We start from the raw sequence: 12,356 nt of genomic DNA on the forward strand, positions 1-12,356 counted from the left end.
GGTCCACGCTTGGACTGTGGAACCGGACCATGGGATAATTACTCAGGTCCGGGAGTACTTCAACACGTCCGTCACCGTTACGCGTTTTGGCGGGAAGCGGTCGGCGTCGTGCTGTTTGCCCGTGTGGCAGAGTAAGTTGCCTGATCGCGCCGGGAAATCGCTGCCTGGACTCGTGCTGGCTATCTAATCAAGCGCAGCTAAGCGGTGGTCAAGGGTTAAAAAATAAATAAATAAATAATTAATTAATTAATTAGGGGGCCGAGGTAGGTTCGAATGGGCTGAGGCTTGCTTAGGGGGTGATTAATCACGTGCGTGCCGGTTTGTCGCTTGCTTTGATTTGTTTGCTTTGTGGGTCTGGTTAAGTTTATAAAGATGTGGTTAGCGGAGCTTGGTGTAATTTCGCTTTATGTTGGTTTGAAGTTTGGTTTAATAAAGCGTCTTGCTTGTTTAAGGTTGGGCTTGCGCAATTTAGGCATGATCTCGTCCTCGTATTTAATTATTTCAATTTGTGATTTTCATTGATATTTAAAATTTACCAACTCAATTACTCTTTCTTTTCTTTTTTTTTCTTTTTTTTTTAAACGTGCAGAAGGTGGTACTAAATTTAGCAATATTCTCCGCTGTTTCATCAATAAAATTTAACGAAATATCTCTGAAAGCCAATAAAATTTTGCTGAAATATACAAACAGAACACATACCTATCTTCTTAGGTGAGGATATTCATAGAGACCGTATTCCTAGCTCACTCTCTTATTGGGGAATGATATTATTCTTTATTCAACCGGCCAATTTTGTCTTTGACAAAGGTCATGATTCAATATTAAGACATGAAAAACGCCGAAAAGGATAAGCTAAAATTTGTTTAGGACCCTAGTGTCTCTATAAGACGGCAAAGGATTCAGTCAATAATTACACTGAGCGTCAAATGCTCTTCTGTTGATAGGCTTTGATCGTTACGAGGTGAAGATACATTTAGCTAAATGAGCTATCAATAGATAGCGAGATTGTTCATTTTTATCTATTAATTCATTCAAATGGTGGATAATATTCATATGGTTTGAATAATAGATGTGAGTGAGACGTCTCACCACCCGGAATAAAATTTATGTTTAGTATCAAGTTTATTTATTTTTCGTGTGTATATATACACACACACGAGCTGACCTTCAATTTTATAAAAATAAATTGTCAGTTCAATATCGGGTGAACCCTTTACTAATCACATCAGAACGAAACTCACAGCGACCTGACAGCTCATTTAATAACATACACAGTCTATAAAGCCCTGCTATTTGGTTCGCGGTCCAACCGCGAGCCACCCAACTCGCAGTGTGGGGAACAAGGGGGCGGGCCTCACTGCTGTGGGGCCCACCCTCCTGTTCCCCTCACTGTGGGTTGGGGGCTCGCGGTCCAACTGCGAGACAAATAGCTTTTTTCTATGGTATATACGTAGAAAAATTCTTTAAGAACCCAAAATATGGGACCAATAGATGGGACAAGTGAGGTGTCATCTTCCTATTGAATAATGAGTTGGTCATCATTAATGATTGCCAACTCATTATCCAATAGATGTGGGACACCTTACTTGTCCCCTTTATTGGTCTCATATTTTGGGTCTCTGTAGCAAAGCTCATATACATATGTACAGTAGTAGCAACCCCAATGTGAAAGAATGGGTCCCAAAAGAGAAAGCAAAATGTCTGTCTTTTTGGATTTTCTAGTCCTGTTACAAATTATCGCTGCCGTATACTTCTGATCAGGTCCCTAGGAAACTCCGTGGGAATTCCAAACGGGGCTATAGCTTTCAAGACGGAAGTGACTCAGGGCGGAAATGTCAAGGAAAGGGTCTGCAAAAGTTAAAGTGAAAAGCACGACGATGACTAGGCGTGACGCAGTTTACGGTGAACGAGAACCCGTGCGAAGGAATTTACACGGGGAGAAGTAGGTAGAGCTAGAATTCCATTTTACTCCGATAGGATTTAAGAATTGCGGTAATCAACTATTGACAAATTGAGTATACCCTCTCATCTATGGACAAATTTTCAAAACCTTCCGGTTTTGAAATTTTTTCCCAAAAAAAAAAGGTCATTTTCAACTTTAATTATAAAAACAGACCCAGTTGGATGAAACTGAGTCTGTTTTTGAAAAAAAAATTCAAACTTCACGGGAATTGAACTCCCGTGAAGTTTTTTCTCATAACAAAACTTCATGGGAGTTCACGGGAACTCCCGTGAAGTTAAAATTTTTTTTTTCAAAAACAGACCCAGTTTCATCCAACTGGGTCTGTTTTTGTAATTAAAGTTGAATTTTTTTTTCAAAAACAGACCCAGTTTCATCCAACTGGGTCTGTTTTTGTAATTAAAGTTGAAATGGATCGTTTTTTATAAATAAATTTTAAAAAGTCATCCAACTGGGTCTGTTTTTGTAATTAAAGTTGAAATGGATCGTTTTTTATAAATAAATTTTAAAAAGTGATGGTTTTAAAAATTTGTCTTCTCATCTATATATTCTTTTCTTTTAAGTCTTAACTCCTCCACTAATTAGTGACACGAATAATAATTATCCGAGCATGTTTGCCAACTTTAGATAATTAACTTATTTGGACTATGATCTATAAATAGATTATCATTCATGTAGATTATAGTCCACAGTATTCAGTAAATTTAGGGGACTACAAATTATTTTTTAATAGTAGAGTGTTTCGCAAATATGTAAATTATAATTCATTATTGATGTCAAAATGACAAAAAAAACGTAGTTTATAATCCACCAAAAAGGACATAGTTTGAAATTTTATAAAATGATAAGGGGTATATATGTCTTTTACTTGGTCAAACATTGTGGCTTAGCTAGTGATTCTTGGATGTGGAAGCAGTTAATTAAAGCCAGGGATAAAGGCATTTCTCAATGTGGAGGATTGGAAAATCTGAAGAATCTAATCAGTTCTTGCTGCAGGAATTCAAAAATCAAGTTGTGGAGTGTAACTGTGGGGGGGGGTTAACCTACCTAAGCAATCTTTTATATCATGGTTAGCAGTCCAAGATAGACTCTTAACCCAAGATAAACTGCTGCGGAGAGGGATCATTCAAGCAAATAGATGTTTTTTATGCTAGGGAGCAGAAACAGATGTTAGACCCTAGAGGGGGGGTGATTAGGGTCTTATGCTAATCTAATCCGATTTTATGCCAATTAATATATTAACAAGTTATATTCTTGCAAGATAGATATACAAAGAGTTAAGTGCAAGAATATGCAATATACACAAGGTGATATATCCTAGCAAAGAGGTATACTATATGATATATGCAAGGATATATAAACTAACACAAGGGTAAACAATATGAACTAGATAGTGGATCATATAAATAATGAGCTAATGACAATGGCGACAAGAATTATAAACACAAGTATAAATAAACGCCAAAGCACACTCAAACACAAGATATGATCACGGAGTTCGGACCTTCCGTCCTACGTCTCCGCTCCCCACTCCCGGGGAGAAATCCACTATCAACCGGGTTTTCTACGTTCACCCGAATAACGTTTACACCCCACAGTATCGGTTTTCAATGCTCACCGATCAACGTCACTCCTCACAATCGGTTTTCTAGTTCACCGAAAACTTCACAACACACTCGGTTTCTAGCTCACCGAAAACCTTACAACACTCACAATGTAACAAATATAAATTTGTTCTCTACAATAGATGAGAACACAATAAAAGCACAACTCAAAGTTACAATCTCTCACCACCCAACTATACTATGTATGAAAGATACAATAAGCTCAATGTGGGTGTGTGTGTAACAATGAGTAAATAAGATCAAATCAACTAAACTCAAGTATGAAATCTAGCTTAAGAACAATGATAATCAATCAAGTATATAAATGTAAAGCTAGAGTTTGAGTTTAGAAAACTTCTCAATTTGATAACAAGAGATGGAGGGATGATAGTTGGAAGCTCAAACTTCAATAGATAATCTCCTCAAGCTCTTGTGGAATTTGATTCACCAAAACAAACTCTCAATTTGCTTAAAAGCTTTTTAAACACACTTAAACCAAACTAAAACCCTTGTTAAAAACTTTATTAAACTTGATTAAAAACTCTCTTGGTTAACTTGAAAAGACATCAGCAATGGGGTATATATACCCACTAGAAATCTCAGCAAAAACCCCCAAAACAAAATGACCAAAAACCCCAGCAAACAGCTCAGAGAAAGAGCCGTTAAAAAGCAACGGCTATATTGTCGGTCGACCGAAAATTCCGTCGGTCGACCGATGAGAGCAAAAACACGAAGAAAACGTTCTGGACCATCGTCGGTCGACCGGAAATGCTGTCGGTCGACCGATTTGAGCTCTCGGTCGACCGGACCGGTCGACCGATGACTCTCTGGAAAAATACTGACGAATGGTCAATTGACCGGTCGACCGTACCGGTCGACCGTACCGGTCGACCGAAAACTGACATTCCAGAAAAAATCGGTTTTAGAGCTGATTTTAAAACACTGTTTAAAAATATCAAATAAATTCAGAAAAATGTAAAACTTTGGGGAATGATTGTAGACATGATAATAAACATGCTACAACGACTGGTTTCGAAAAAGGACTTCCCAAATGAAAAATATCATCATTTTACAAAATAGTCCAAAACATGAAAACCTGAAAATTGATATTTTGATATTTTGACTTAAATAGTAAAACTTGAAAACTATCAAACCAAAATATATATGTATATATATAACTATATATATACAAAAACCAAAACGTGTATGTGTGTATATGATTGAGCTTAAAGTACTGACACACATAATATAAAACCTAAACTAGATTACCCAAGCTTGTGATCTTCAACGAAGCTCTATCTTGGTACACTTGCGGATGAAGCTTGACTTGGATCTTTAACATGAATTGCAAGGCTTCAACCACTACTCCGCCAACCTCCATTTGATATGATCGTGAATGCGCAATTCCATCCATCCTCCAACAACGTTGTTTGTCTACAAAACATAGGAATGCACAAACACTAGACAAACAACATTAGTAATAAATTGTTTGTTAAACATCATCAAAACAAGAAGGCCAACAACAGAAAGTTCTAATCACCTGTTTTTTGAATGCAATTTTTCTAAAGAAGTTTGGAATGGGATAATGGAATGGCTCTGTTTTAAGTGGAGAAGTTGTGATTTAAACCAATTATTTGAATTGGTAAGCTGCAACTTAAGGGGGAAAAGGTTCAAGCACAAAGTTAAAAGATTGGCATTTACATCCACTATCTATAATATCTGGATTGAACGGAATGGGAGGATCTTTAATCAAAAAAGCAGAGATATAATGCTTGTTATCAAGATCATCAAGGTTGAGCTGATGACAGCCATTCTAAATAGCAATACTGCTGCAGAGAATAAAGACTGGATATCATCTTTATAGATCAGTTTTCAGCTTACTGTCAGGAGCTTATTGGCAGTGCAAAAATGAAAATTTAAGGAAGCCAGCAGAAAAGATAGTTCTAGAGTTTATTTTTTCGACTGGTTAAGAGGATATTAGCTTTATAACTATGCTCTTAATTTCTATACTCTGTACATAAATGTTCACTGAGCTTTAGATTTCAGGCTTTAGTTTTCAGGTTTTCTTTTGTTATCTCATCCAAATGATGAGATGATTGATGTATATACTTTTCACATATTGGTGATGAATAAAATTTTTCATTTACCAAAAAAAACATTGTGGCTTATAATCCATTAAAAAGATTGTTCGGGTACCAAGCTTATTTTTAGGTGGATTACGAGCCAAAATGAACCTCAGTCAAACATCTCAAAGTGTCTTATAATTTTAGAAAAAAAAAATTACAGTAAAATAGTCTGTTAATTATTAGAAGAAAAACTAATTTTAAAAATGGTTTAGAATAAATTAGAAGATATATAAGGTGATTTATGTAAATTAGCCCTAAATATAAGGTGGTTTTCAGAAGAAAAAAAGCTTTTGGTTTGTAACATGCTCCTATGTATGCAAACAATAATTATGTTGTTAATTTCCGAGTAAGATCAAATGAAAACAGAAATTAGAAGTGCTTATTATCATTTTCCCCTTATAAAAGTGACCAACGATAGCAAAATGAGTTCAGTAAAGGAATGCGGGCCATCCGGCCATGTGCATAAAAACTGAAAGAAATGGATTTGAATCATCTGAATTTCCCTTTATTGTAAAAAAATGATGAAGAGACCTCTATTCAAAACGTAATGATTACTATAACCCTCATCCGTTCATAAGATTTTAAGCATCTTGAGCAAATACCAACTACATGTTAAGATATGTGAAGTCTAACTATCGGACCTGTCCTATACTTCAGATTGAAGAGGAAACAGAAGAAGTTGAAGGAACAGGGTCAACGACGAAGAAGTTCAAGAAAAAAAACAACGATGATTCAGTTCGGCAGATTCACTGTCGACCGTGGGTGGCGCGCGGTCGACCACAAACGTGCACAAGACTCAGGGTGGCTTCTGGATTTTCTACGGTCGACCGCGACAGTCAACCAGGTTGGTCTCTGGACTTTCAGTGGTCGACCTCGATACCATGTAAACATTTTCTGCTCTCTGTCGTTCGTCGCAGTCGACCGTGACGGTCGACCGCGAATTGGGTTTTGGCACAGGTTCGGTTTTTTGACCTGTTTCGGTTTTCTGTTTGTAATACCCTTATGATATTAAAGGGATGATTAGGGCAAATTGTAATAGAGACGAAAATAGTTAAATTTTCTCCTGCGGCGACCGTGGACGTAGCTTCTCACATTGAGAAGTGAACCACTTAAAATCTTGTGTGTTTGTGATTGTTTTCTTTCTCTCTTATCTTTATTTTCAAATCGCATCAGGGGTTTGATCTCAAAAACCCAACAAGTGGTATCAGAGCTGCTAGGTTCGGCGCAGACGATTTGAGGTCGGAGACATAGGATCTGAGAAGGAGATATCCAAGATTGAGAAGTTTGATGGGACAAACTTTGGATTCTGGAAGATGCAGATGGAGGATTACCTCTATCAGAAGAATTTATACCTGCCATTAGGAGAGAAGCCGGCGGATATGAAGGATACGGAGTGGAAGCTATTGGATCGAAAGGCCCTTGGAGCGATCAGGTTGACCTTGTCGAAATCTGTAGCGTTCAACATCAAGAATCAGAATACGACGGCGGATCTCATGGCAGCATTGTCCAGTATGTATGAACAACCCTCTGCGACGAACAAGGTACATCTCATTAAAAAGTTGTTTAATTTGAGGATGTCCGAGAGCCAGAAATTCAAGGAACACCTGAATGAGTTTAATGAGATCACGGATCAACTAAACTCTGTCAATATTCAATTTGATGATGAAATCCAAGCCCTCTTGATACTTGAACAATTACCTGACAGTTGGAAGGGTATCGTTATTTCGATTAGCGGGTCATATGGAAAATTAAAACTAAAGTTCTCAGAAGTGGTAGACATGATTATGACTGAGGAGATTAGAAGGCAAGAGGAAGGAATTTCTAATTCAGGGTCGGCATTGAACTTTGAGAGCAGAGGCAGAAAAAGAAACAGAAAAAGAGGGAATAGCCGTGAAAGATCTAATTCGAGGAACGGTAGATCAAACTTCAAAGTCTAGAAATCGCAAAAGCAAGAAGGAGATTGATTGCTGGAATTGTGGCAAGTTTGGCCACTATGAGAATCAGTGCAGAGAACCCAAGAAGGACAAGGAGAAAAAGACTGAAGCAAACGTCGCCTCAGGAGAATCAGATGATGCCCTTATTTGCTCGTTGGAGAGCAAGACAGAATCATGGGTGCTGGATTCAGGAGCGTCGTTTCATGCTACCTTAAATAGAGATTTATTTGAGAGTTATGTTTCAGGAAACCTAGGAAAAGTCTATCTTGGTGACGATCAGCCCTGTGATATTGTTGGTAAAGGAGCTGTGCAGATCAAACTCAATAGGTCTATATGGAAGCTGAGTGATGTGAGACATGTTCCTAGTTTAAGAAAGAATCTGATTTCCATAGGACAATTGGGAAAAGAGGGATATGTATCAACCTTCGCATGTGATACATGGAAGGTTACCAAGGGGTCCATGGTTGTAGCTCGTGGTACGAAGACTGGGTCTCTCTCTATGACGACAGATGCATGTGGCTCCATCGCAGTGGCTGAAAGTAAGGAAGACCTAAATTTGTGGCACCAAAGGTTTGGTCACATAAGTAGCAAATGCCTGAAGGTTATGCAGTCAAATGGAAAGTTACCCGGTTTGAGGTTGGCTGATTTTGACCTTTGTGAAAGTTGTATCTTTGGGAAACAAAAGAGAATAAGCTTCAAAAAGGGTTGGCAGAACTCCTAAAGAAGAGAAGCTTGAGCTAGTTCTCACAGATGTGTGGGGTCCAGCATCAGTACAATCCACTGGCGGAAGGTTATACTTTGTGATCTTCATAGATGATCACTCGAGGAAGACTTGGGTCTATTTCATAAAACACAAATCAGAAGTGTTTGAAGTCTTCAAGAAGTGGAAGGCTATAGTAGAAAATGAAACTGGTTTGAAGATCAAGAAGCTTCGATCAGACAATGGCGGTGAATATGAAGATTCAGAGTTCAAGAAGTTCTGTTATGACAGTGGCATCAGATTGGATAGAATAGTACCAGGTACACCACAGCAGAACGACATAGCAGAACGAATGAACAGAACGTTAACTGAGAGAGCCAGAAGCATGAGACTACAAGCAGGACTCCCAAAACAATTCTGGGTAGAAACAGTCAACACAGCTGCCTACTTGATCAACCGAGGACCATCAATACCTTTAGAGCACAAAATACCTGAAGAAGTTTGGAGTGGAAAGGAGGTAAACCTTTCTCACTTGAGAGTATTTGGCTGTGTTTCATATGTTCATTTGAGTGATCATGTTAGAAATAAACTTGACTCTAAATCCTTAAAATGCTATTTTATTGGCTATGGTGATGATGAGTTTGGCTACAAGTTCTGGGATGAGCAGAATAAGAAAATCATCAGAAGCAGATATGTGGTTTTCAATGAAGCAGTTCTCTACAAAGATCGTGATGTCGCTCAGTCCACTAGTTCGATACAGTCTGAGCCCACATACTTCGAGTCAGATGATGCCTCAGACGGAGGCAACCTTGAAGCCAGTTCAGATGAGGAAGCAGTAGAAGAAGCAAAAGAAGAGTTGATAAAGGAGACTACCTCAGAGGGGACAAATGAAAATGCAGACCATGTTTCTCCCGTTAGAGAGTTGAGGCGAATAACTTCTTAAAAAAACAACAATGATCAGCATTGCACATGGAGTATCCGTTCCTATGCATGAATCCATCGAACTTTTTGTACCATTACCTTGGAGCTTATTTCAGACCATACAAGCTCTTTTTTAATTTGCACACCATCTTCTCTTTGCCTTTCTGAGTAAACTCCTCTGGCTGTTGCATGTATATCTCTTACTCTAAGTCACCGTGGAGGAAAGCTGTCTTTACAACTGCTCGAGGTGTAGGTCTTCAGCTGCAATAATACTCAGAACCGATCTGATGGTAGTCAATTTGACTATAGGAGGTATCCATCACTACAGCCCAGAGCTCATTTGAATTACCTATTATTGAGTGACGGTGGAGAGCCAGAAAGTTATGATGAAGCATGTCGAGTGGATAATGCGAGCAAGTAGGAGCTTGCTATGAAAAATGAACAAGACTTGGGAACTTGCAAAGTTGCCAGCAGGAAAGAAAGCCTTGAGTAACAAATAGGTGTATAAAATCAAGGAGGAACATGCTGGTTCCAAGAGATACAAGGCTAGATTGGTGGTCAAAGGGTTTCAGCAGAAAGGAGTTGACTACACGGAAATCTTCTCTCCTATAGTCAAATTGACTACCATCAGATCGGTTCTGAGTATAAGGAGTTGACTACACGGAAATCTTCTCTCCTATAGTCAAATTGACTACCATCAGATCGGTTCTGAGTATTGTTGCAGCTGAAGACCTACACCTCGACTCCTATAGTCAAATTGACTACCATCAGATCGGTTCTGAGTATTGTTGCAGCTGAAGACCTACACCTCGAGCAGTTAGATGTAAAGACAGCTTTCCTCCACGGTGACTTAGAGTAAGAGATATACATGCAGCAGCTAGAGGAGTTTACTCAGAAAGGCAAAGAGAAGATGGTGTGCAAATTAAAAAAGAGCTTGTATGGTCTAAAATAAGCTCCAAGGTAATGGTACAAAAAGTTCGATGGATTCATGCATAGGAACGGATACTCCAGGTGCAATGCTGATCATTGTTGTTTTTTTAAGAAGTTTGACACCAGTTTTATTATTTTGTTATTATATGTCGACGACATGCTAGTAGTCAGTTCAGACATGAGAGAGATCAAGAAGCTAAAGAAACAATTATCTAGCGAGTTCGACATGAAGGACTTAGGCGCAGCAAAGCAGATATTAGGGATGAAGATTAGCAGAGACAAGTCTTTGGTCACATTGAAGTTATCTCAGGCCGATTACATTAGGCGGGTGTTTGAGAGATTCGGGATGAGTGGTGCTAAGGCCGTTAGCACACCTCTAGCTAGTCATTTCAGATTGACTAAAGAGCAGTGTTCGATGACTGATAAGGAGAAAAACTACATGATGAATGTCTCATATGCTTTAGCTATTGGAAGCCTTATGTATGCAATGGTATGCACGAGACCCGATATTGCACATGTAGTGGGAGCTGTGAGCAGATTCATGTCAGATCCAGGAGAGCAGCACTGGGAAGCAGTAAAGTAGATTTTTAGGTACCTGCGGGGTACTATAGAAAATTGTTTATGCTTCAAGAGAGGCAAGTTAGTTCTGCAGGGATTTGTTGATGCAGATTATGCTGGTGAGATAGATCAGAGGAGGAGCACTACAAGATACGTGTTTACTTTGGGTATTACAGCTATCAGTTGGGTTTCCCAGTTACAGAAGATTATTGCTTTATCGACTACAGAGGCTGAATATGTTGCTGTGATAGAGGCTAGAAAAGAGCTAATATGGTTGCAGGGATTCCTGGAGGAGTTGGGGCAGAAGAGTGAGAAGAGTGTTTTACATTGTGACAGCCAGAGCGCCATCATTTGGCGAAGAACCCAGCTTTTCATGCCAGGACCAAACATATACAGGTCCGTTATCACTTCATAAGGTCAGCATTGGATGATGACATGTTGGAACTTGTGAAGATTCAAGGAAGCAAGAACCCGGATGATATGCTTACGAAGGTTGTTACTACGGAGAAATTGAAGTTGTGTTCAACTTTAGCTGGCCTCATTACTTGATGATATGAAGGCCGTCGTCACAGAGAGAGGTGATAGAGATTGATAGTTAGTCTCTAAGTGGGAGATTATTAGGATATGTGAAGCCTAACTATCAGACCTGCCCTATACTTCAGATTGAAGAGGAAACAGAAAAAGTTGGAGGAACAGGGTCAACGGCGAAGAAGTTCAAGAAAAAAACGACGAGGATTCAGTTCGACAGATTCACGGTCGACCGCGGGTGGCGCGCGGTCGACCGCAAACCTGCACAAGACTCAAGGTGGCTTCTGGATTTTCTACGGTCGATTGCGACGATCGACCAGGTTGGTCTCTGGACTTTCGACAGTCGACCGCATCGGTCGACCGCGATACCCTGTAAACATTTTCTGCTCTCTATCGTTCGTCGCAGTCGACCGCGAATCGGGTTTTGGCCCAGGTTTGGTTTTTTGACATGTTTCAGTTTTCTGTTTGTAATACCCTTATGATATTAAAGGGATGATTAGGGCAAATTGTAATAGAGACTGTTTCAGTTTTCTGTTTGTAATACCCTTATGATATTAAAGGGATGATTAGGGCAAATTGTAATAGAGACGAAAATAGTAAAATTTTCTCCTGCGGCTTATGATATTAAAGGGATGATTAGGGCAAATTGTAATAGAGACGAAAATAGTAAAATTTTCTCCTGCGGCGGCCGTGGACGTAGCTTCTCATATTGAGAAGTGAACCACTTAAAATCTTGTGTGTTTGTGATTGTTTTCTTTCTCTCATATCTCTATTTCCAAATCGTATCAGGGGTTTGATCTCAAAAACCCAACACTACATTATCACTTAATCTTACGTGGAAAGTTTGTAGAACATCAACAAGAGAGGTCATGTGCTTTATATATGAAATTAAGTGAGCATATTGTAGTTGAGATTAAAAAAAATTAGCTATAAAATGTGATTAGCTATTGGTTTGAAAAAAATTTGACTTTATAGATAGTTTAGATATAAATTGAAAATAAATAGTGATTTAAATTGATCCTAAATGTAAAGTGGCTTTTAAAAAAATTAAAACCAAATCCATATTATTCTTTATGTCGACGTGCTAACTACTAG

General features: G+C 38.7%; 1 protein-coding gene across 1 annotated transcript in view; it reads left to right on the forward strand.

The window, feature by feature from the left end:
• The window catches only part of LOC109850592 (wound-induced protein 1-like), an 853-nt gene extending 402 nt beyond the window's left edge, over positions 1–451 (forward strand). The window contains 1 exon segment of the mRNA XM_020420639.1: positions 1–451. This exon segment is cut by the window's left edge and continues 10 nt beyond it. Coding sequence (XP_020276228.1) covers positions 1–187 — 187 coding nt within the window. The 3' untranslated portion in view covers positions 188–451.

This window comes from Asparagus officinalis, chromosome 7 (assembly GCF_001876935.1).
Source record: "Asparagus officinalis chromosome 7, Aspof.V1, whole genome shotgun sequence".
Lineage (NCBI taxonomy): Eukaryota > Viridiplantae > Streptophyta > Magnoliopsida > Asparagales > Asparagaceae > Asparagus > Asparagus officinalis.